General features: G+C 40.2%; 2 protein-coding genes across 8 annotated transcripts in view; one reads left to right on the forward strand and one right to left on the reverse strand.

Annotated features, from left to right (window-relative positions):
• The window catches only part of CDC27 (cell division cycle 27), a 50,080-nt gene extending 33,567 nt beyond the window's left edge, over nt 1-16,513 (reverse strand). For all 7 annotated transcript variants that reach the window (XM_061144301.1, XM_061144298.1, XM_061144300.1 and 4 more), the window contains exons 1-2: nt 16,355-16,513; nt 3,854-3,929 (exon numbers count right to left, since the gene is read on the reverse strand). In XM_061144301.1, the coding sequence (XP_061000284.1) occupies nt 3,854-3,929; nt 16,355-16,381 (103 nt within the window). In that variant the 5' untranslated portion in view covers nt 16,382-16,513. The remainder of the gene's footprint in view (nt 1-3,853; nt 3,930-16,354) is intronic.
• The window catches only part of MYL4 (myosin light chain 4), a 36,595-nt gene continuing 25,888 nt past the window's right edge, over nt 16,094-26,800 (forward strand). The window contains exon 1 of the mRNA XM_061144303.1: nt 16,094-16,243. The gene's annotated coding sequence lies outside the window, so the exon portion shown is untranslated. The remainder of the gene's footprint in view (nt 16,244-26,800) is intronic.

The raw sequence follows: 26,800 nt of genomic DNA on the forward strand, positions 1-26,800 counted from the left end.
TCTACACCTGACCCATTAATCATTAAGACAGGTAAAAACCTGGTGAACAATGGTCTTAGTTTCTTCATTTCTAAAATGGTAATAGCAATGTCTCTTTTATAGAGCTGTTGAAGACTACATAAAGAATAAGTTTTAAGTACTCAGAGGACCTAGTACACAGTAAGAAATCCATAAATAGTAGAAGGTATTGTGATTATTATTGAGCTGGAATAGTATCTACTCCCATTGCACCTCACAGAAATACAGTCAAGAGGAGTTAGGCTTCATACTGAGAGAAACTAACAATGAGCAACTTTCCAAGAGTTAAGCACTGTATCAGAAACAGAAAGTGGATTAAAACAGTTTTATGCAGATTAACCTGGAATCCTGCCTCAACTCTATGGGAAAATCTGATCATCTGAATTTGAAACCACTAATTTGCAAACTTTTGGAAACTAACTATAAAAACTAGAAACTGCCTAAACTAATGTTACCAAATTAAAAAAGAAAAAGTATAAGTCAAGAAAACATAAGGGCTGCTTAGGTATCAATGAAAATATATGTAAGTAGATTATCCACAATAAACCTTGCTTTTATTTGCAGAGTTGGGCAATCTGTTGTATTACCTTCTTTGTAAGGCTCTCACTTTTCTTAATCTTTTCATTTGGACCTAAGACTTCTGTCCCATAGATCTTCCCAACTTTCCTCAAGAACTCCTATCCTTCCCTGAGGACCTGACAGCACTCTCAAAGGGATTCTAATTCCCTCCTGTCCCAAGGTAAGCTTGGTTTCCTCCTTGCTTCTCCCAACTATTTTATTTCCAAGTACCATCCTTTGCTCTTTTGTGAAATCCCCTGCTGGTGAGATTCATATCTTCTCCTTTTAACTCTTGGTTACTAAATTCAAGACATTCTGCTTCATTAATAAAAGAATTCTGCACCTCATTCACAGTCTTCCTCTCCTATGTTATTTCCATACATCTACCAATTCAATTTCATGTGGATTTCTAGTACCTCTCCTAAATCCTCTTATTTATCAATCCCTGTGTTAACTTCCAATTCCTGGTCCACATCTTGTCTATATTCTTTAATGTTCTCATCCCTTGTCCTTTTTTGACACATGTCTAGCAAACCCCTAATATTTACCTTCTATGCCTGCAGTTCAGTTACTAAAGCACTTTACTTTTATGAAGTAAAATCATATAACTGAGCAGAAAGGTTCCATTACTAGTTCATGCAGACACACAAAAATAAAACTTACCTACAATCATAAAAAAAACTTCTGGTAAGTAATCCAATGGGAGGTTACTCAATAAGTGGGAAAATTGAGTTAAACACTGGAGTAAAAAGAAGGCAGCACTGTTTCTAGTTAAGACAGTTATAGTATAGTAAGATAATAATACTTCCTAAATTAATTCATAAACTTATATGGTTTCAGGAGAGCACTGATCAAAATATTTGTGAAATTTCATGGAGAAGGAAATGGCAACCCACTCCAGTACTTTTGCCTGGAAAATCCCATGGCCAGAGGAGCGTGGTAGGCTACAGTCCATGGGGTCAGTCACAGAATCAGACATGACTGAGTGACTGGGCTTCCCTGGTAGCTCAGAGGTTAAAGTGTCTGACTGCAATGCGGGAGACCTGGGTTTGAACCCTGGGTTGGGAAGATCCCCTGGAGAAAGAAATGGCAACCCACTCCAGTATTCTTGCCTGGAGAATCCCATGGACAGAGGACCCTGGTGGGCTACAGTCCACAGGGTCGCAAAGAGTCGGACACGACTGAGCGACTTCACTCTCAGTGACTATATAACATCCAGCTGAAGACTAGCAAGGGGGTACTCTTTCTATCTCCTTTATACTTTAATAAAACTTTATTACACACACACACAAAATTTGTGAAATTTCAGAACATTAATAAAATACACATGTAAAATGAAAGAATTAAAAAAAGGGTATTCCTACCAAAGAATGAAATGGGGGAAAAAATGATGGGACAGGCCTTATTAGATGTTAAAAGACAATATAATAAAGTGTTAATAATAAAATAGTATGATACTGAGTTAAAAATAGAAAATCAACTAATGAAAGAGAGGAAAGCTTCTGGGAACAGAGTAGAACATTTAAAAAAAATTTAACACAAAACCATGTAAAATACCACGTGGGAGGGGAAAAAAGCATTTAATAAATAACACTGACTAAATTAAGTAATAACACTATGATACATTTTTTTAAAACTTTTTAAATTACCAAGAACTATATATTTCTTGAGTTATAGAAAAATGACAATTCTTCCAGCTACTGAAGCAATAGGAGAAAGTCTAAATGATAAAGCTACTAAATAAAATTTAAAAGATTAGATTATAAAAATCAACAGAATTAAGATTAAAAAGCAAACAATCTGGGGCAAATATGCAATAAACAAAGAGTCCACAGAAACAGGAAGAAATGTAAAACACTTGAGAAAATACCCAGCATCCTTCAGAATTATAAAAAGACAAAATACTTCACAAATTTCTAGTAAGCAAAAACACATTATAATGGTAAATCTGATACTGATAGGGCTGTGAAGGAAGTCTTATACTATTGGTGACACTGTGATTATCACAACTGTCTCTGCTGGGTTATCAACCAGGCAAAAGTAAATTGTTGTAGAACTGCTCACGCATTTTGACTTGTATGGGACTTTCCTACTGCCTCAGTGGGTAAAGAATCCACTTGCCAATGCAGGAGACACGGGTTCGATCCCTGGGTCAGGACTATTCCCTGGAGAAGGAAATGGTAACCCACTCCAGTATTCTTGCCTGGAAATCCCATGGACAGAGGAGCCCAACAGGCTATACAGTCCATGGAGTCGCAAAAAGAGTCGGACACGACTCAGCGACTAAATGACACCTACTTTGACTTGTAAATTCTATCCTAGAGTATATGACACAAGGAAAATGACAAAGCTGTACATAATTATCTTAGCATTTTTGCTAACGTGCTAAGTCACTTCAGTCATGTCTGACTCTTTGAGACCCATGGACTGTAGCCTGCCAGGCTCCACTGTCCATGGGATTCTTCAGGCAAGAGTACTGGAATGAGCTGCCATTTCTTCCTCCAGGGGATCTTCCTGACCCAGGGTTCAGATCCACATCTCTTATGTCTCCTGTGTAGGCAGGCAGGTTCTTTACCACTAGTATCACCCGGGAAGCATCTTAGGAAGATTATAATAATCAATGACACACAAAAAAAAACCCCACTAATACCAGCTGAAGTTGAATTTATTACAGTGCCAGAGGTCGTGCCAAGTGCTTTAAATATATTATTTCATTTTCAATTCCAAGAGACAATAATCACCTTTATTTTATAGATGAGAAATCTGAAATACTCAAATGTTAATTAGCTTGCCCAAGGTATACTACAGCATGTTTAAGGGTTAGGGTTTGTACTAAGGCTGAAGGCTCAAATCCATGCTCTAAACCACAGAATATAGACTCTAAAAAAAAAAAAAAAAAGAAAAAAACACCTAAAGACTGGAACATGATTAAGTACACCATAGGGTAAAATCCAAAGCAAGTCTACATAGTTACTAAAAGTAGCATATAAAAAGCTACACAGATACTGGGAAAAAGTTTTTATGAACTAGTGTCAATCATAAAGATAAAACAAGAGTAATACCCACAGGACTTTCCTGGTGGTCCAGTGGTTAAAACTCTGTGCTTTCAATGCATGGGGCACGGTTCTATCCCTGGTTGGGGAACTAAGATCCCACATGCCTGAGGCAGAGCCGAAAAAAAAAAGTGATACCCAGAATCTTGTTACAGTCATAAGGAGTGATGGAATTCCATGTATTCTGTTCTTTTATAGTTCTTGGAGAGGAATAGACTACAAACCTTCTGCATACAGTCGCTCTGCTAGGAAAACTGCATCTCTGTAAGCATAGTGGTTTAGTGCTTGCCATATAGCAGCCTGTAAATAGAGGAAAAAGAACATAAATATACAGTTTCATAGTAACTCTTAGCACAGAGCCTTGCATATAATACTTAAATCAACACATCTAATTTAAGTAATAAAACCTCAATATCCACAGTGTAAACTCCATAACCTATTATTAGATGAGGCTCTTCACAGTATGACTCCTAACATCTGAATTTACTCACTTAATTCTCCATGAACTTTTAGACCTCTGTGTCTTTGTATTTCCTTTTCCTTCACTGGGGAATGTGGGCTCCTTCATTTACCTTCTCTTATAAATTGCACATCCTTGTAGACCCAGCTTTAATAATATCAACTTCATAAAGCTTTCTAAACTGGAGGCCACTGTGTGCATGCTAAGTCGCTTCAGTCATGTCCAACTCTGTGCAACTCTATGAACCATAGCTTGCTAGGCTCCTCTCTCCATGAGATTCTTCAGGAAAGAATACTCCTGGAGTGCCATGCCTTCCTCCAGGGGATCTTCTGGATCCAGGAATTGAACCCGCACCCCTTTCATCTCCTTCATTGGCAGGCAGATTCTTTACCACTATTGCAATCTTGGAAGCCCATACAAGGTCATATATGTTGGCTAAGTATATATGAAATAACTATTGCACTGGTAATTCAATTTAGGTTCATTATGGATTTAAAAGGTTTTAATGGTTTGGTTAGTGAATTTAACCATCATTTACAGAAATGTACCTAAAGAAAAGTACCTAGGGTCTTATCCCCTTTTTTCCTAGTCCCAGTCTGTAACTGAATCTTCTTTCCTCTAAACTTATAGTTTCCTAAGTGGTCTTCCTGCCTACAGGCTGTAATGTAATCCATCCTATCCCAGAAATCTGAGTTTGGACATGAGCTCAAAGTCATGTTCCATGACTCACTAGTTCTGTGTCTTGGGCAGGTGACAATGTGTCCTAAGTCTTAGTTTCTTCATTTAAAACATAAGACTCCAATAAAGTACACAATGGTTCCCTGCATATACCTAATAACTAGTCGATAAATTTCAGATGCTGCCATCATCATTTTCATGTCTTCATCCCTGATCAAAACTTCCTAATGATTCCTCCTGGATGGTCCCACAAAGTTTATAAAATACACCACTACAGAATAAAGTACAAACTCCTTAGTAAACCAATCAAATCCCTTTGGGCCTTAATCATCCCTTTTCAGCTGTTGCTCATCTCTCATCAAAGCTGCCTATGGTCTAGAACCAGAAAAGGCCTCCATCAGTGCCTAAACATCAGCTGTACTTTCACATTTCAAAGTCCATTTGGGCTGTCCTTTAACTTCTACCTCGTGAAACGTGTCTTCTTTAAAATTCAGCTTACATGGTATCTTCCTTTCACTGATCTATCCCATGCAATATTAACGACTCCATCTTATGAGGTCCCAGAAAATTCTGTCTCTACTTCAAAAAAATATATCAAGCTGTTTATTAGATTTAATCATATATATTGTTTGGTAAACTAGGCTGCAACTTCTGTGGGTAAAAGTCAGATTCTATTTTTCTCTATAATTCCCTGGTTATCCTACTTAAGTAATTATTTTCCTAATTATCCTAGATAACTGTCTTTAAACATAGTGAATGCTCAATAAATGCTTGTTGAATAAGTGTTTTAAAACTCTGAATCTAATTTCCACTTACTGACCTACAAACTTTTAGTAACCCAATATGGAGGTAAAATATAAAATATTCTTACTACAATTAAATTTATTAACATGATTAAAACATTATTGTTGGCAATATAAAACAATACAAAGTAACATCTAGTGGTTTCTTCCTTGATACAGGTAAGCAAAACATTATAAAGGAATCAAGAATCTGGTAAGGAGATACGGGTCAGTCCAACTGAGCAGTTGGAATACGTCAGATTGGGGGGCAATAATATTTTAGTGGAGTGACCTATAAATACCTGAAAGATAACCAGATTTTTCTGGTTAATAGTAGCCTAGATCACGTTATATAGAGAGTACATCATGAGAAACTTCGCTGGGCTGGATGAAGGCACAAGCTGGAATCAAGAATGCCAGGATAAATATCAATAACCTCAGTTATGCAGATGACATCACCCTTAAGGCAGAAAGCAAAGAAGAACTAAAGAGCCTCTTGATGACAGTGAAAGAGGACAGTGAAAAAGTTGGTTTAAAACTCAACATTAAAAAAACTAAGATCATGGCATCTGGTCCCATCACTTCATGGCAAATAGATGGGGAAACAATGGAAACAGTGACAGACTTTATTTTTTTGGGCTCCAAAATCGTTGTAGATGGTGACTGCAGCCATGAAATTAAAAGATGCTTGCTCCTTGGAAGAAAAGTTATTACCAACCTAGACAGCATACTAAAAAGAAGAGACATTACTTTGCCAACAAAGGTCCATCTTAGTCAAAGCTATGGTTTTCCCAGTAGTCATGTATGGTTGTGAGAGTTGGACTATAAAGAAAGCTGAGCGCCGAAGAATTGATGCTTTTGAACTGTGGTGTTGAAGACTCTTGAGAGTCCCCTGGACTGCAAGGAGATCCAACCAGTCCATCCTAAAGGAAATCAGTCCTGAATATTCATTAGAAGGACTAATGCTGAAGCTGAAACTCTAATACTTTGGCCACCTGATGCAAAGAACTGATTCATTTGAAAAGACCCTGATGCTGGGAAAGATTGAAGGCGGGAGGAGAAGGGGAAGACAGAGGATGAGACGATTGGATGGCATCACCGACTCAATGGAACACGAGTTTGAGCAAACTCCGGGGGTTGGTGATAGACAGGGAGGCCTGGTGTGCTGCAGTCCATGGGGTCTCAAAGAGTTGGATGTGACTGAACTGAACTGAGATCATGTTTCCATACTACTTAGATCATTTTCCTTATCATCTTATTCAATATGCCTACCACTTTTTTTTTTTTTTCAATTATTTTTATTAGTTGGAGGCTAATTACTTCGAAACATTGCAGTGGGTTTTGTCATACATTGACATGAATCAGCCATGGAGTTACATGTATTCCCCATCCCAATCCCCGCCCCGATTCCCCTGGGTCCTCCCAGTGTACCTGGCCCGAGCACCTGTCTCATGCATCCCACCTGGGCCGGTCCATTTGGTAAACATTTATTGATCATTTACTTTGCTATATGATCCTGATTGCAGTAAAAAATAAATAACATAAAAATTTAACCAATTTGAGAAAATCAAGTTCTTTGGGTGAGCTGCACAAAGCCTTAACATTTTGAATTTTCAGGTCTCTACTGACAATGAGAAATTATGAATAAGTCAGGTATTATTCTATAGGCAAGTATCTGGTCATTGTCATCACGCTTTTGTTTTTTTATCAAACAGCTGGGAAGCTGAGCCTTAGAACAAAAATATGTGGCATTAGCAAGGAGTGAACATAATAAGAACAGGTTTTAAACGTACTACAGAATCACTGCTATCTAATTTACTTTTCCTCTATACAACAACACAGCAAAGATAGTTAAAAGGCATTCAAAAAACAACAGTTAAAGATACTTAAATTTAATTTGACTCAATTATTTACTGAATGCTTAATATGATCCCCACACTTCAACCTAAGGCAGATAAAAAAGATTCCTCTGACACTAATCTAGACGACTAAGTCAATTCTCTGAGCTTTAGCTTTAATCGTCTGTAAAATAAGGATAAAAACATTTACCTCTGAGATAAGCTTAGCACAATGCCTGGTTAAATTCTAAACCCCCTAAAGAACTAATCTGGCCTTTTGGTGTTTTACCAGACCATACATGAGTTCTAGAGTTCTGGAACTATGCCTACAGGTATCTTTCAAATACACTCATTTAAATTAGGAAATTGTAATAATAGTGAAAGGAAGAAACTCAATTAACATTTACTTTTAAAGGCAGACCATTTTTTCCTGGATTACTTTAACAGTGTCTTATTTAGCCCCTCTGAATTCTTTTCTACCTTATGATTCATTTTCTCTTCCTATGAGTTTTTCACAAGTCAGATCTGATCTTTACTTAAAATCCTTCAGTGGCTTCTAACTGTTCCTGGCAATAAAAGGCAAGCCACCAAACTGGCAGTGTGCTAGTCTGTACCTACCTCTTCGGTTTTCATGTTTTCTCAGTATCATGTTTTCTCATGCTGTCCATGTTAGCACAATGACCTTCTTTCAGCTTCTCAAACCTGCCATGTTATCCTTCTGCCACAGGTCCTTTATACACAGTCCATTTTGCCTGGCATACTCCCTCCTTTCCTTCAATCTATGCTAATTCTAGTCATCCTTTGGACTTCCTTATTTTCCAGGGAAGGTTTTTTATAGGACACCCAGATGAGGTTAGGCATTCTTATACACTCTGATAACACCAAGTATCTTTCCTTTGCAGTATTTCTCACTGTTGTAATTTTACACATATTTAGGAGAGTATATGAGTAATATCTTCCTCACTATAATATAAACTCTAGCAAGGTAGAGACTACATCTGGTTTTGCTCACTGGATACTCCCAGCATTTGTTATATACTTTTTAAGTAGGTGCTTAACTAATGTATGATGAATGAATAAACAGATGATCTTTGACTTTTTGCTGTCCCCCCTTTGCTAGCATTTTACATGTTAGTCTTAAATTTTTCTATATTATTATACATTCAATAGTTAAGAATCTCTGGAAATCTTGAAAGAAACTCTGTGGTACATAGAACTCTGTTTCTAATACAAATAATCACCACCTAAGTACTCCTTTATAAAATATGGGGATTTCCTAAGAACCTACTTAAAGAACACCGCGATTAGAAAGAACAGATCCACAATTTGATGTTGGAGACCTGTGTTCAAACTTGTGTTCCAGGACTTCAGCAGCGAGACTTGGGGGAATTATTTAACTTTTCTCAGCCTCAATTTTCTCATCTGAAAAGTGGAACTCTATTTTTGGACTTGTGTAGATTAAATGAAATGATATGTTGCTTCTAGTATATTGACTGGCACACATTAGGTACTTAAAAACCTTCCTTTTCCAGCTCTTAAGATTAACAAATTCTCGTGTCCGACTCTTTGTGACCCCCCCCAAAAAAAAAAAAAAAGAGATTAACAAATTCTACAGATGCAATTGATAGTTTGTATTATATAATGTCTCCCATATATGCCACAATTGTTGATTTTGCAACACATAATTCACAAAAGACCCAAGGATTGATTCACCAGCTCCGTCATCCTCATCATCATTGCTACTGCTTACCAGGAAAATCTGGCACATAAATACTATTGCCAAAAAGTCCTAGAACTTTTGAGTTTCTTTCTTTTTAAAATTAAAGAAGTGGAAGTATCATATTCAAGAGTTCTATCCATTTCTGATTTAAAATCAAGTTTTGCTCAGAATAAAGTCATTCCTTTATCATCAATTCTTAAGGGGGTCAGAAAAGGATAGTGAAGGCAGCCAATAAAAACTCCCACACATCCCAGAAGTGAAACTTGACACATATAGCTCCCATTACACTCTGCTCAAGCATATGAGTGACAGTATGTATCTTCTGGGAGAATGGAGTGGGGAATGAACTATTCTCTAAAGCATGACAAATTGGTAGCTGATGACAGGCAGGGCTAAGATTAGCGACTACCCACCCCCCCACCCCCACCCCATTCATCCCTTCCATTGCTCAACTGCTGGTGTAAGTAAAAGTGAAGTGGCTCAGTCCTGTCCGACTCTTTGCAACCCCATGGACAGTAGCCTATCACGCTTCTCCATCCATGGGATTTTCCAGGCAAGAGTACTGGAGTGGGTTGCCATTTCCTACCTGCCTCTAAAAGAATAACACTCAGCATATCACTTCAGGTGTTCTACAAATTAAAGCCAGATGGAAGAAATGCTGCTAAAGGTTATGAAGCCAAACTGAGCAACACCACCACCAAGCCCCCAAAAGAGGTTAAAAAAGAAATTTTGCTGATTAAACTAACGAGTCAGTTCTAGGCCACACTAACTTTTAAAGATGATTAAATCAACACCATAGAAATTAAATGGCAAAGTTCCTTCTCCTTGTTTCTCTTCTTAAATATGAAATATTATTTTAAATATAAACAAACCTCTGTAAATTGTACAACTAACTCAGACACAAATATGACCACCTAGATTGTGTCATTCTTGTTTTTTTTCAAAAAAGAAAATAGGTGTCTTCTTTTCGACCATTAAAAAAATGGACAACATCAGAAGGTATGAAGAAAAAAAAATCACTTTGGAATTTTCCTACTATACATTACAATGTAATTTCTTGAACTCTAATTTACTTCAGGTCTACATCAATGGTTCTCAGTCTGGGCAATTTTGTCCCACAAAGGACATGTAGTAATGTCTAGGGGGCATTCTGTTAGTCACAAATGGAGTGGGCATATAGCAGGTAGACGGCAAGGACACTGCAAAACACAGGACAGTATCCCCACTACCAAAAATTAGCTTGCTGAAAACATCAATAGTGCCAAGATTGATAAACCCTGATGTCCACTACTGTGTAACTTACTGGCCTGTATGTCTCCCTAAATCTTGTCTTGTCCCACCTTCCCAATAGCACCAGATTAATTTTTTCCCAAGCAGTGCTTTCATTACAGTTTTTCTGTTAAAAAACCCATAATGGCTATTTTACCAACAAGTTAAATCTAAATTCCTCAGCCTGGATGTTAAGTCCCCTTGTAACCTGATTCTACCTGGCTAGCAAAACCTTATCTTTTCTGTTCTCAATTCCCATTCTAGACAAGGCTATAATTTTTATTGTTTTCTTGTTCCTGAGCACCATTCTCAACTTTGGGCTTTTGCTCATGCCATTCTGTGCCAAGCACATTCTCCTCTACCAATTCAAATCCTTTTTAGTTTCTAAAGCATTAAGTTCTACTCCTTCCAGAAACCTTTTCCATCTTCCCAGTCCACAAGAATCTCTCTTTACTAAATTTATTATTATCTGTGCAAACAAATACATACTGACTTGTAACATTGTTCAGTTGCTCCCATTAAGCATATTTATCTTCCCAAAAAGACTGGACCCCTCAAAAGATGAGAAGTTATATATCTACATTTCTACTAGTTGGTTTCACAAATATCTTAATTTTTTCACAACATAATTCTTAATGGTCCTCCTTCAAATTTATTTTCCCTGAAAAGAATTCTCCATTTATTAAACATTACTCCCCAAATGAAACCTAGGTAGCTGTTCTTGATTCCCTCACAAATGATCAATTTCCATGATGCATTGATTCTACCTCCAAAATATCTCTTGAACTTATCTACCGCTTTCCTATTCCACTGCTACCACTTTAATATAGGTTACCAATCCCAAAGAAAGGAAATGCCAAAGAATGCTCAAACTACTGCACAATTACACTCATCTCACACGCTAGTAGAGTAATGCTCAAAATTCTCCAAGCCAGGCTTCAGCACTACATAAACTGTGAAATTCCAGATGTTCAAGCTGGTTTTAGAAAAGGCAGAGGAACCAGAGATCAAATTGCAAACATCCTCTGGATCATCGAAAAAGCAAGAGAGTTCCAGAAAAACATCTATTTCTGACATCTATTTATTGACTATGCCAAAGCCTTTGACTGGGTGGATCACAATAAACTGTGGAAAATTCTGAAACAGATGGGAATACTGGACCACCTGACCTGCCTCTTGAAAAACCTGTATGCAGGTCAGGAAGCAACAATTAGAACTGGACATGGAACAACAGACTGGTTCCAAATCGGGAAAGGAGTACGTCAAGGCTGTATATTGTCACCCTGCTTATTTAACTTATATGCAGAGTATATCATGAGAAACTCTGGGCTGGAGGAAGCACAAGCTGGAATCAAGATTGCCGGGAGAAATATCAATAACCTCAGATATGCAGATGATACCACCCTTATGGCAGAAAGTGAAGAGGAACTAAAAAGCCTCTTGATGAAAGTGAAAGAGGAGAATGAAAAAGTTGGCTTAAAGCTCAATGTTCAGAAAACTAAGATCATGGCATGTGGTCCCATCACTTTATGGGAAATGGATGGGGAAACAGTGGCAACAGTGACAGACTTTATTTTTTTAAGCTCCAAAATCACTGCAGATGGTGACTGCAGCCATGAAATTAAAAGACGCTTACTCCTTGGAAGGAAAGTTATTACCAACCTAGACAGCATATTAAAAAGCAGAGACATTATTTTGCCGACAAAGGTCCGTCTAGTCAAGGCTATGGTTTTTCCAGTGGTCATGTATGGATGTGAGAGTTGGACTATAAAGAAAGCAGAGCACTGAAGAATTGATGCTTTTGAACTGTGGTGTTAGAGAAGACTCTTGCGAGTCCCTTGAACTGCAAGGAGATCCAGCCAGTCCATCCTAAAGGAGATCAGTCCTGGGTGTTCATTGGAGGGTCTGATGTTGAAGCTGAAACTCTAATACTTTGGCCACCTGATGCAAAGAGCTGACTCATTTGAAAAGACCCTGATGCTGGGAAAGATTGAAGGCAGGAGGAGAAGGGGATGACAGAGGGTGAGATGGTTGGATGGCATCGCCGACTCAATGGACATGAGTTTGGGTGGTCTCCGGGAGTTGGTGTTGGACAGGGAGGCATGGCGTGCTGCAGTTCATGGGGTCGCAGAGTCGGACACAACTGAGCGACTGAACTGAACCGTCATCTTAAGACTGTTTTTATTCTTGCCTCTTTCTTCCCTGAACTTTCACATACATTAGCCAGAGATCTTAACATCTGTATCAGATTATGTCAACCCCGAGCTGAAAATTCATCAGTGATTCCCCATTACACTTAGAATGAAAAATGAACTCCTTACAATGGCCTTATATTACTATGCAACTCCAGCCACACTGGCCACCTTTCAGGTCTTCCAATGCCAAGTTGTACTATGTCTCAGGGACTTTACACATGCTGTTTTCTCTGCTTGTAATTCTCTTCAAATTGTTTGTGTCTCAAACTTTGAACTCAGCTACAATGTTATTTGCTCAAAAGGAACTTTCCTAACATCCTTTTTAGAGAAGGTTTTAGAATGTCTTTTATATGTGCCTGACACATAGTAGGTGCATAACATTCTTTCCAATTTGATTATTTCATTGAGGCTGCTTCTGAACTTTGATGGTCCAAATGCAAACCTGACTGAAGTCAGGACCCTCTTATTAGGTTTCTCTCGTAGCACCCTACTTATAGTACTCTTCTTATCACAATTTATAATTATTAATTTGTGATTATTTGTCTCATGCTTTCTCTCTATATAAGCACAAAGGCTGTATCAGGGCACTAGTCCATAAAGGAATTATCACATATTTGTAATGATCTCCTTCTCTATCTCCCCACTTCAAAGCACATCCTCTCAGTTCAGGTACTATGTAGCACTGTCTTCAAAATACTTTATTGTACCTAAATATAAGAATCTGTTTTCTAAAAGGAAATTTCATAAACAAATGTATTTCAGCTAACCTGAATACATTTTTTGAATGAAGACCTAATAGTCAAATGCTATTGACTTATCAATTTAACTACATATATATGTGTATATATATATACATTTTTACAGTCATAAAATATATTTAGGAATTTCTTTTTTTCTACTCTGTTGAATAGAACAATTTATTAAAAAGCCTTTTTTTGGGAGAGGGGTAATCATCTAACACAATTTTCCTGAATATACCATCTTCAATTCTAAGTTATCTGAAAACTGTACCCTTTGAATCTGAGTTAGATGCTGTCCCTGTACTTCTTATCCCAAGCCAAAAGTATTCCTTTACTGCTGCTGCTAAGTCGATCAGTCGTATCCGACTCTTCTCGACCCCATGGACTGCAGCCTACCAGGCTCCTCTGTCCATGGGATTTCCAGGCAAGAGCACTGGAGTGGGCTGCCATTGCCTTCTCCGCCTTCACTATCTAATGATCTCTAAAACAATATTATGTGTAAAAGCAACCAGTTACTATACTGCTTATTAAGATGATTTTTCCAAGGCTTTTTTTTTTTTTTTTTTTTTACAACTTCATTCAACATTTCTGTGATGTCTTACCCCCTAGGAGTAATGGATAAATCTATATAAAATTGATTTTTTAAAAAATCAATTTCATCAGGTGGATTTTATACACATCCAAATTAGCACTGATTCAAGTCACTTAGGCTAGCGATTATTCTTCCCCAAATAGTTATTTTAAAAATTAAATTAATAACAGAATTTCTGCCTCATAATAGGAGAGATTTTTGAAGACTCAAATAATACTTTTTTATAAGAGATAATTTGGAGGAAGTGCTTATATTTAGGCTTACATGGTATATCAAACTGGGTATCCCATGTTAAAGCTTTAAAAACAGAAAAAGCAAAAATCAGTTGCTCATCTTTTCCATCAACTTTTTTCTATGCCTAATAACACTTCAAACCCTGAGACAACCCTCAAGAGGACACACCTTTCCAGCTTACTCTCATTCCTTTACAAATACAAGCAATCACTTATTACAGTTTAAATAGCCAAAGTTGCTTGTTCTCCTACTGCTCTAGATCCCTTCTTGAATGGCTTCTTATACTAAAAATTACAACCAAAATTCTCACCTAATTATATCCTAAAACTTGTTACCACTGTCAGTGGGTGTGCGGGGAGTAGACAAATTTGACTCTTGAGCCTTAAAAATATCTAAATGCATTACTGCTAAGGGTACCGAAGAGTACTTTAATGAAAAACAGACAACTTGATGTGTTTATCACACAAGAAGTATCTTTACCAAGGAATTGGCTACATATTTCTCTCTATGCTTTTATGCAAATTAGGTGGTCCCGGTGATAAAGAACCCTCCTGTCAATGCAGGAGATGTAAGAGACACAGGTTTGATCCCTGGGTCGGGAAGATCCCCTGGAGGAGGGCACGGCAACCCACTCCAGTATTCCTTGCCTGGAGAATCCCATGGACAGAGGAGCCTGGCAGGCTACAGTCTACAGGGTCGCAGAGAGTCAGACAAGATTGAAGTGACTTGGCACAGATGCATAGGCTATCCATAAAACTAGTTTATCATCTTAGAAGCCATATCTATAAGGCAAATGTATCATTAATTGTTAAGACAAAATAACAAAAATATGAAACAAATAACTTGAGTAATCTGCTTATCCATTTTAAAGGTATAGATAGCAACTTCTATTTTCATGTTAGGTCTCAAAAAAAACACAAACATTAAAAAGGGATTCTTTACTAGTAAATTTGGATGGAAAGAAACAGCTTTGAAAGCACCAGTATAATATACAAACAGAATTGTTTGTACAATTCTGTACAGAAGACAGAATCCCACATTACACTAATTAAAAAATTAATAGCTGCTATATGTAAACAGCTAGAGAAAGAGCCAACTAGGAGAAATTGGTATTTCATCCTGTGATGAAAAAAATTAAAGAAATATGGAAGGAGTGATGTATTAAAATATTTTACTATTTGATATCACAAGTCTTTAAGAGCAATATGAAGCAATTTCTAAAATCGGTTTGCTTTCAAAATAAAGTGTATGACTCAATGACAGCGGTTGATAGAGGTCAACTCTTCTAATCAAGTCAAAGAATCATATGATAGTGTAAAAAGTCTTCCAGACCTGGTCCATCACCAAGGGACAAAAGATTTAGTTTCTTCAGATGGCAGGAGGGGGAAATGACTTGGCACCGCATCACACCCTTAAAATCCAATAGGGTTTCTTCCATGCCAACAGAGCACTGTGCGTCAAAGCAAACCTTGGTGTAGTATGGATGGAAAAACCATGATTTGTCTTCCATTTCCTGAACGCCTTATAAACATGCACAGTAAAACACTCCTGATCCCCATCACAGGTCATGGAAAAAAACCAATTTGGTGTTTCCACCCCCTCCCCTTGTATAGGTGCTTGCGCCTCTACACTGGGCCTTGGGGTTCTCTTCGCAGATCATTGTCCGGAGGGAAACTGAGTGAGGGAGAAAAAGCAACGTGGGCTAGACAGTTTGTCACCAAAACAGAAATTAGTATTAAAAACACCGATCCTACCCTCCTTCCACTTTCTCCTAGAAAACAAAAACAAAACCAACACTCGCCCCGCAAACTTGCCCCACCATTATGAAGATCATACAGGCGCTGATCAAATGTGCGTCCCAACCATCCTTGGGCAAGAGAGCACCTGAGGCGAGTTTTCGGCCTCTCAACGCTCAACCCGGCCCTGGCCCAGCCCCTGGGCTGACAGGAGGGGCTCGCCCGACATTGGCCCGGAGGGAAAAGGAGGGATTATCGCCGAACTCCGCTCACACCCGGGGAAGAAGTAACATAGGGCCAGAGGGAATGCGGCTGAGGCTGCGGGCAAGGCCTCGGAACTGACGAGAAGACAGGCAGGAGCCGGCGTGAGGTGAGGCGGGAGAAGCAGCCGGGCCTAGGCCGCACCAGGCCGCGAAGTGGCCATACGCCGCTTCCCGACCAAGGCTGCGAGCCAAGCCTCAGGGAAGAGGGTTACCATTACCTGGACGGGTTCCTGCAGCACCGTCATCCTGGAGGTTCAGGCCCACTTTCTGCAGTGCCTCAGGCCCCCCCCGTAGCGACTCTGGCCCGGCCAGCCCCGGCTCATTTAAACTCACCAGCGACCGTTACCGGGGGATGGGGGAGGCCGAGCGAGAGCCGAGTACCTCCGAGCGGGACACGGAAAAACCCGAAGTGGAGAGACGCGCGCGAGAGCCAGACGGAAAGACCCGAAGGAGACCGGAAATACCCGAGGTGAATCGGCGGAGGAGAACCTCGTTGCCGGAAGTTGTCGAGGAGTACCGGAGACGACCGAGCGTGATCCGAAGCGTATGTTCCTCTTCTCGGCCATGCCTTCAATCACGCACGCCACGCCCCGTCGGCCCTTAGGCAGGGTCACGCCCAATCGGTAACCAATAGGCTGGGCGTGGTATGCGGGAGTCGGCCGGCAGCGTTACGTGGCCGGGCTTCAATCTTGATTCGCGATTCAAGCTTGCTGGATTAATTGGTGCGCGGTGAATTAAGCAGAGGTTTAAACTCAAGAGTTTGGGGCTGATTTTAATTAATCAAGAGGTATCTGTCTGTTAAGTTTAGGTCGTTTATCCATTCCTGAACTCTTATTCATGGCTCAAAGGGAAATAGGAAATTGGAAAGACTGCCACTATTTAAAGATTGAATTTGACACCTGTCCTCAAATTACGGTCTGTTTAACGGAAAAGTAACGTAACAAAGAATGTTATGTTATGTGATGCCCATTATAAAGTGATGTAAAAATCCGGAAAAGAGGAAAGGGAAATTAATTAGCATTAAGATGAGAAAGTCTCTCAGAGGGAGACTTTATTTTGGGGGGCTCCAAAATCACTGCAGATGGTGATTGCAGCCATGAGATGAAAAGATGCTTGCTCCTTGGAAGAAAAACTATGACCAACCTAGACAGCATATTGAAAAGCAGAGACATTACTTTGTCAACAAAGGTCCATCTTGTCAAAGCTATGGTTTTTCCAGTAGTCATGTATGGATGTGAGAGTTGGACCACAAGGAGAGTTGAGCCCTGAAGAATTGATGCTTTTGAACAGTGCTGTTGGAGAAGACTACTGAGAGTCCCTTGGACTGCAAGGAAATCTAACCAGTCAATTCTAAAGGAAATCAGTCCTGAATATTCATCGGAAGCACTGATGCTAAAGCTGAAACTCCAATACTTTGGCCACCTGATTTGAAGAACTGACTCATTTGAAAAGACCCTGATGCTGGGAAAGATTGAAGGCTGGAGGAGAAGGGGACAACAGAGGATGAGATGGTTGGATGGCATCACCGACTCAATGGACATGAGTTTGAGCAAGCTCCAGGAGTTGATGAACAGGGAAGCCTGGTGTGCTGCAGTCCATGGAGTCACGAAGAGTCACACAGGACTGAGGAATTGAACTGAAGATGAGAAAAGTTTCAGATGTAAGCCAGATTTTGAAGGATAGGTAGAATTAGAAGAAAAGAAAGGAGAAAGTGAAAGGGAGCAGAATGAGATCAATCTGGTAAGAGATTGAACATTAACTGCTGCTGCTGCTGCTGCTGCTAAATTGCTTCAGTTGTGTCCGACTCTGTGCGACCCCATAGATGGCAGCCCACCAGGCTCCGCGTCCCTGGGATTCTCCAGGCAAGAACAATGGAGTGGGTTGCCATTTCCTTCTCCAATGCATGAAAGTGAAAAGTGAAAGTGGAGTGATTATTTAGGTGGCCAGATCATAGAAAATCTCAGAAATAGGGCAGAAATGTTTATTCTTGATTAGGAGAGGCATTGTGATGTATTGGGAAATCAGGAGGTTGGATTTCAATTTTATCTCTGGCACTATTAGCTTTAGGTCCTTAGGCAAGTCACAACCTCACTGAACTTGTATTTTTTTAGTTTAAAGACAACCATTAAGAGGACGAAATGCATTAATGTATGTGACTGTCTAACACACATAGGAGGCTCTCAAATTTCCTTCCTATTACCTCTCCCCCTAAAGTGTGTGCACAGGGAACTATTAAGATTTTAGTTTTTGGTCTTTGCAGTATTTTAAAAATTGAAATATAGTTGATTGACAGTATTGTGTTATTTTCAGGTGTATAGCAAAGTGATTCAGATATTTATTTTTTCAGATTAATTTTCCACTATAGGTTATGCAAGATATTTTTTATAGTACCCTGTGCTATATGGTAAATCCTAGTTGCTTATCTATTTCATGTATAGTAGTTTGTATCTATTAACCTCATGTTCTTAGTTTATCTTTCTTTCCCTCCCTTTTCCCTTCCGTATCCATAAGGTTGAAGAAAACACTTTTTGAAGGTTGACTTCCTAATCAGGGCATTTCTAGGCTAGATGTGGGACTTCAGTTTTAAAAATATGGCAAAGACTGTTTTTCTCGATAGTATATTCCATTTGTGTGGATATTTCTCTTTCTGGTTCTAACATTTTATGTAGATGAAATCAGTTTAGAATGGGTCACTCCCTTCCTTTGGGTGCTGTTGGGGGCGGGGAGCGGGGCTCGTGGATGTTTTGTTTTGTTGACAGAGCTATGACCTTTACTGGCGGCCATCTGTAGTCACTGCCTATGTACTTGTAGCCCCAGAAAGGGTACGGTGATCTTATGCTGCCCTATGCCTTGTTCTGTTAGTGGGGTTGGGCTGGGTGAATTAGGGTGGGAATACTGTCCAGTGTGGTAGTCACTAGCTAAAGTTTAGTTAAAATCAAGTGAAATTTAAAATGAAGCTCTTCAGATGCCCGAGGCCCATTCCAAGGACTCAGTAGAGACATGTAGCTAGTGATTCCCATACTGGATAGCACAGGTACAGATTTATTACCGTCACTGGCTTGATTAGGACTGTAAGATCCACGATAGCTTCACTCACATGTTGGGCACCTTGGTGCTGGTTGTTGGCTGAGCCCCTTATTTCTCTTCCACATGACTTCACATCAGTCAGTCGTCTGACCCTAACTTCTTGACTTGGCACCTGGCAACCAAGAAGGCAAAGACAGAAGCTGTGAGGCCCCTTAAGGCCCAGGTCTGTAAGTCAAGCTCCATCACTTCTAGTTGGTCAAATTAAGACACAGAGGCCGACTGGATTCAACTGGAGGAGAAATGAGTCTGCTTCTAGATGGGAAGAGTGGAAAAGCAACACTGCAAAAGGCATGTGCCATGGGAAGGATTGATCGTCTTTGAAAACACTCTACCAGGTTTGAGATGCCAGATGAGAGAATTGGTGGGGGGAATGGAAAGAAAGTGTGTGTGTGGGGGGGGAGTAGTTACTCCTAAAATGTGACACAATATTACTTTTAAAATGTGATGCTTTAACTGACCACAGCACTCCAGATTTATTCCAATGAATTCAGAATGCAATAGGACTCATGCTTTTATTATCTGGATGACTTCTATTAAGGTGGGCTAAAGTTTTACTTACATAACTCTGATCCTGCTAAGCTTTTGGTCATTTTACACACACACAGCACTTTTTCACACAACAGGCTTCCAAGTCATGTACCTGGGCATTTGATTCTTGTAAATTTCAATGTAGAAACTTACAACACAGGATATATAAAGATGATTTCTGTGTGTGTGAAAATGTGTGTCTAGACTCAGCATTTAGAGATTCTGTGATGTTTGGCATGCTGGCTCTTAAGCTTAGAATTTGCCTAAAGTCCCACCTCAGCCCCTCCCCCCCCATACCCTTTTTTTCTTTTTTCTGAAAAAGAGCATCTCTTTTCTGACCGTTGTTCATGGGCTAACACATCTGTTGCAGTTTTGTGGTCATTCAGAGCAAGACCACATTGTTTGAAGTTGTGCTTCGATGGACTCTTTTAGAGCATTTTTACTTCCTTTTCTATTCCTGATTTACCTACTTAAACTCACCATCCAGCAACTGCTTGGGCATCCTGCTGTCACCAATCCACATATATTTAGCTGGCAAGTGGACTTAGATTACAGTAAGCATTATTCCAAACATGATACTTTTTCCTTTTTCTTAGCCTGCCTCTTGTTCTGTTTCATGTTCAATCAGATTGGAGGTCAGGGTTTAGGGAACTATTCAAGAAGCTAGACATGGTACCACAGACAAGGTACAGGCCCACTGAGATAACCCAGAGAAAGCTCACTCTTCTCAACTCCTTGAGTCCTCCTTATCTGTACCCTTCTTTTGTCCCTGTTGACGCTGCCTCTTATCCTCTTTATACTACCTACTCTGAGGCTCCGCCCCTCTCTCCCCACCCATGGTCATCAAATCAACTCCTTGAGACTTCCCTGTGGTCCAGGGGTTCAGACTCCGAGCTCCTAACGCAGGGGGCCCTGATTGGATCCCTGGGCAGGGTATTAAATCCCACATGCTGCATCTAAGACCCAGCACAACCGAATAAATACATGATAAAAAAAATATATTTTTTTAAAAACAATACATACCATGTTAGTATTGTATTAAAAAAAAATCATCCCTTTACTTTGGCATCTCTGATGACAGTTTCCTGGTTTTCTTTCTACTGCTCTGTTTCTTATCAGTTTCCTTGACAGGACTTCTAGTATCAGAATGCTTCACGGGATCAGTTCTAGGCCTTCTCATTCTATATGTTCTTCCAAGGTGAACTTACTCTCATGGTTTCATTTTTTTTACTGAAAATTGTTCCATAATCTCTATCTCCAGCCAGGCTCTTCTTAGAACTCCAGGCCTAAATGCCTAGCTGTCAGCTGGATATCTCTCTCTGGGTGTCTCACAGGTACTTTGTTCAGAATGGAACTCCTCACTCTTCTATTTGAATTATTATCTGTCCCAGTTTCTCCATTGCCCAAACCTGAAACCACTCTTTAATAACCCTAATGTCTGGTCTCAAAGCTCTGCTGATTTTACCTCCTAAATGTACTTTATTTTTATTTTTTTCTAAATGTACTTTAATGTTTCTTCTGCCTCAGGTCTCACCTCCCTCCAAAAACAAGTCTAATCGTGTCAGGACTCTCCTCCCCACGCTTCTCCACTGCTGACCTAAAACAAATAGACTGCCAGTTATTGCTTCAGCATAAAAATGGGTTTATTTGGGACAGCAAAGAAGTGCAGGGTCTGCAACCATGGTGAGCCACGTGCAAGTCACCAGCAAACAAATGGAGAAGGAGAACTCTTTTATGGCAGGGAAAAGGAAATTGGGAGGGCTATAATAAATAAAAAAAGTCTATGACTCTTCTTTGGCTGAGTTATATCAGTCTCTCATTGAGTGAGCTCTTGCCAGTAAAGAAGAGGAAGTCTTTCTTCTTCCTATTGGACTCTCTTATTGTCTGGGGGTGTGAGAGCTCCCTCTTCTGGTCTCCCAACTCTATTTTAATTGAAGTTTCTTTTGATTAACTTCTTTTTTTTTAAACATTTATTTGCACCAGATTTTAGTTGAGGCACATGGGGTCTTTGATCTTTGTTGGGGCATGGGGGATCTTTAGTTGAGGCATGTGAACTCTTTTTTTTCTTTTTATTTATTTTTAATTGAAGGATAATTACAATATTGTGTTGATTTCTGCCATACATCAACATGGATCAGCCATGTTGGTATACACACGTAGGTATACATATGTTCCCTCCGTCATGGGCTTCCCTCCCACCTCCCAGCCCATCCCACACCTCTAGGTTGTCACAGAGCCCTGGTTTGAGTTCCCTAAGCCATACAGCAAATTCCTACTGGTTGTCTATTTTATGTATGTTAGTATATGTTTCCAGAGGCATGTGAACTCTTAGCTGCGGCATGTAGGATCTAGTTCCATGACCAGGGGATCGAACCTGCATCCCTAACATTGGGAGCGAGAAGTCTTAGCCACTGGAACACCAGGGAAGTCCCCTGATTAACTTTTTACTTGCCCCAATTCACGATTTCCCATTGTTCTCAGGATATAGTCCAAAACCTTTTAACTAGTCTTAACAGGGCCATCCAAGGTCCAGTCTCTGCTTCCTTATTCTTCCTTATCTCACTTGTTTCCCTCTTATACTATATATTCCAGTGAAGGAGATCAGAAAATGCCACTTTGGCATGAAGATTATTCTGAACTGAAAGCAAGGCAACAAATATAGATATTTTTGCCCACCCACCCCCATCTGCCTAAAAGCAGGCAAAATTCTCCTTTGTGAAGGTGTTTCCTCTCCCCTCTCTGATAAAAGAAAGAGGAAAGCAACCATTATCACTGGAAACAGAGCTGGCACTGAGTTGGTTCTGCACCAAAAAACCTTATTAAAATAACCTTTATCTTCCATTAGTTTCCCCATATATTACCTTTCCATAATATACCACCCCTAGAAGCCCAAACACTATGTCTTGTTACTTCTCCACAAATGTGGAGAATCTTCTATGCTAAGATGATAGGTAAGTCTCAGGTTCTAACCACCTCTTTAAGTTATTTATCACTGAATTCTCCTGTGTGTATGCACGTTGCATGTGTAAATAAAATCTTGTTTTTAAAATTCTGGTAGTCTGTCTTTTGTCAGTTTAATTTGCTGGCCCCAGAGACTGAACTTATGAGGATAGAGGGAAAAGTCCCTGCCCTACCCCCCCACCCCCACTAGCTACATGGAACTTCTTAACCCACTTTCTTGTCCCAGAGACATTGTATATATGTCCTGTCCCTGTCCAGATCCTCTAGTTCAACTCTTCACTTGACTAGCTCTACCCATCCTCCAAATTTCACTTCTTTAGTTTTTTTCTGACCTATTGGAATACAGGGATAGTTTGGCTATCTCTGCTTTTCCTTGAGTGCTAATATACTTGTCATTACTGTTATCACCCTTTACTGTGATAACTTGTTTAATTGTCTTCTTCCTATCGAACCCGTAAGCTTCATAAGGAAAGAAGCCCTGTTTGCCTGTTCCAGGATGTATTCTCCACACTTAGTATAGTATCAGGTACAGGCAAACCTTGGAGACATTGTGAGTTCTAATCCAAACCATCACAATAAAGCAAATATCAAAACAAAGCAAGTCACATGAATTTTTAGGGTTCCCACTACATATAAAAGTTATAGTATACTATAGACTATTAAATCTGCAATAGTATTATGTTTAAAAATGTACATACCTTAGTTTAAAAATACTTCAGCAAGTAATAGTAGTAACAGCAAAGATCACGGGTCACAGATCACCATGTCTGCTTCAGTCATGTCTGACTCTTTGCAACCCTATGGACTGTAGCCTGCCAGGCTCCTCTGTCCATGGGATTCTCCAGGCAAGAATACTGGAGTGGGTTGCCATGCCTTCCTCCAGGGAATCTTCCAGACCCAGGGATTGAACCCACATCTCTCACATTGGCAGGGAGATTCTTCACCAGTAGTGCCACCTGGGAAGCCCCCAGGTAGATCACCATAACAAGTATATTAATAATGAAAAATTTCAACTATTGTGAGAATTACCAAAAATGTGACATAAAATGAGCAAATGCTGTTGGAAAAATGGTGCCAATAGATTTTCTTGATGCAGGTTTGCCACGAACTTTCAATTAGTAGAAAACACAATATCTGTGAAGTGTAACAAAGCAAAGTGTGATAAAATGAGGTATGTCCGTGTTGTTGTTTAGTCTGTTAGTCATGTCCAACTCTTTTTTGACCCCATGCACTGGAGCTTGCCAGGCTCCTCTGTCCCTAGAATTTTCCAGGCAAGAATACTGGAGTACTCCAGGGGATCTTCCCAACTCAAGGATCGAACCCGAATCTTATGCATTGGCAGGTGGATTCTTTACCACCGGGAAAGCCCTGTATGCCTGCAGAATATGGGTATTCATTTTTTTATTTGTTTAGTGAATAAGTAGAATAAACTCATTCTGTTCATATTATTAATTTTTGTTTATTGATTGCTGTTATGTATGGAATGTTTGTTTCCCCCACTCCCAATTCATATGTTGAAGCCCTAACCCCCGGTGTGGCTGTGTTTGCATTGGAGACATCTAAGGTTAATGAGCTCATAAAAGTGGGGTCCTCATCCGATAGGATTAGTGTCCTTTTAAGAAGAGACACCCGAGAGCTCACTCTCTTTTCTCTACCACCCTCCCCTGTGTATGTTCATGCACCATGGAAAGGTCCTATGAGGACATAGAGAGAAGGCAGCCATCTACAAAGTTAGGAAGAGAGCTCTTACCAGAAGCCAGATTTGTTAGCACTTTAATATAGCTATAGATATGTATATCTATATATATATTTGGCTGCATTGGGGTCTCAGTTTTGGCATGCAGGATCTTCATTGCATCACATGGGATCTCTTGTTGCCGTGCACAGACTGTCTAGTTCTGGTACAGGCTCTGGAGCATGTGTGCTCAGTAATTTCCTAGGCTTTAATTGCTCTGGTAGCTCAGACAGTAAAGCATCTGCCTGCAATGCAGGAGACCTGGGTTCGATCGCCGTGTCGGCAAGATCCCCTGGAGAAGGAAATGGCAATCCACTCCAGTACTCTTGCCTGGAAAATTCCATGGACGGAGGAGCCTGGTAGGCTACAGTCCATGGGGTCGCAAAGAGTCAGACATGACTGAGCAACTTCACTTTCTTTCTTTCTATAGTTCCTTTTGGAGAAGGAAATGGCAACCCACTCCAGTGTTCTTGCCTGGAGAATCCCATGGACAGAGGGGCCTGGTGGGCTGCCGTCTATGGGGTTGCGAAGAGTCGGATATGACTAAGCAACCAACACACACACACACACACACACACACACACACACACACACACGGAATAACTGATCGTTTCAAGATCGAGAAAGGAGTACGTCAGGGCTGTATGCTGTCATCCTGTTTGTTTAACCTATACGCTGAGTACGTCATGAAAAATGCTGGCCTGGGTGAGTTACAAGCTGGAATCAAGACAGGCAGGAGAAATATCAACAACCTCAGATATGCAGATGATACCACTCTAATGGCAGAAAGCGAAGAAGCAAAGAGAAACTAAAGAACCTCTTGATGAGGGTGAAGGAGGAGAGTGAAAGAGCCAGCTTAAGACTAAATATGAAAAAACTGAGATCATGGCATGCAGCCCCATTACTGCATGGCAAATGGAAGGGGGAAAGGTGGAAGTAGTGATGGATTTTCTCTTCTTGGGTTCCAAAATCACTGTGGATGGTGACTGCAGTCATGAAATCAGAAGATGATTGCTTCTTCACAGGAGAGCGATGACAAACCTAGACAGTCTGTTCAAAAACAGAGACATTACTTTGCCAACAAAGGTTCATATAGTCAAGGCTCTGGCCTTCCCAGTGGTCACGTGCAGTTGTGAGAGCTAGACCGTAAAGAAGGCAGAATGCTAAAGAACTGATGCCTTCAAACTGTTGTGCTAGAGAAGACTCCTGAAAGTCCCTTGGACAGCAAGGAGATCAAACCAGTCAATCTTAAGGGAGATCAACCCTGAATATTCACTGGAAGGATTGATGCTGAAGCTGACACTCCAGTATTTTGGTCATCTGATGCCAACAGACAACTCATTGGAAAAGTCCCTGATGCTGGGAAAGATCAAGCGCAGAAGGATAAGAGGGTGTCCTAGGATGAGATAGCTGGACAGCATCACCGATGCAATGAACATGAACTTAGGCAAACTCTGGGAGATAGGGAGGCCTGGCATGCTGCAGTCCATGGGGTTGCAGAGTTGGACGTGACTGGGAGACTGAACGACAACGACAATAAGTTCCATGAAGGCAGGGACTTTGGCTTCTCATGATATCCCCATCACCTAGCAGAGTGCCCTGTACAAATATGAACAGATTTTAAAATAAATCTCTAATCATTTTTAATATCTGATAATTGAATGGCTTGACCACTTAATTTATCTCTTACTGATCATAATTTGATGCTTTTTTCTTTTGGCTCCACCAAGCGGCACGTGGGATCTTTAGTTCCCCGACCAGCAATCACACCCACTACAGGGGAAGCATAGATTCTTAACCACTGATCTTCCAGGGAAGTCCTGTGATGCTTTTTAAAAAAAAATTTTTTTTTTTAATGTGGACCATTTTAAAGTCTTTATTAAGTTTTTTACAATATTGCTTCTCTGCTTTTTAAGTTTTTTGGGGCACTGAGGCATGTGGGATCTGAGCTTCCTGATTAGGGACTGAACATGCACCCCCTGCATTGGAAGGTGAACTCTTAACCACTGACTAGTCAAGGAAGTTAGTGGTTTTGATGCTTTTCTGACTCCCCCTCTCTGGACATTGGGCTTTCCTGGTGGCGCAGACAGTGAAGAATCCACCTGCAATGCAGGAGACTGGGGTTCAATCCCTGGGTCGGGAAGATCCCCTAGAGAAGAGAATGGCTACCCACTCCAGAATTCTTGCCTGGAGAATTCCATGGACAGAGAAGCCTGGCAGACTACATCCATGGGGTTGCAAAGAGTTGTACACAACTCAGCAACTAACACTTTCCCTTCTCTGGATATAGAGGGCCTTGTCCCTCTATATGCTGGCCTTGTCCACATGTTCTTGAGGTATTCAAAGTCAAGGC

The sequence above is a fragment of the Dama dama genome, chromosome 5 (assembly GCF_033118175.1).
Source record: "Dama dama isolate Ldn47 chromosome 5, ASM3311817v1, whole genome shotgun sequence".
In the NCBI taxonomy this organism is placed as follows: Eukaryota; Metazoa; Chordata; class Mammalia; order Artiodactyla; family Cervidae; genus Dama; species Dama dama.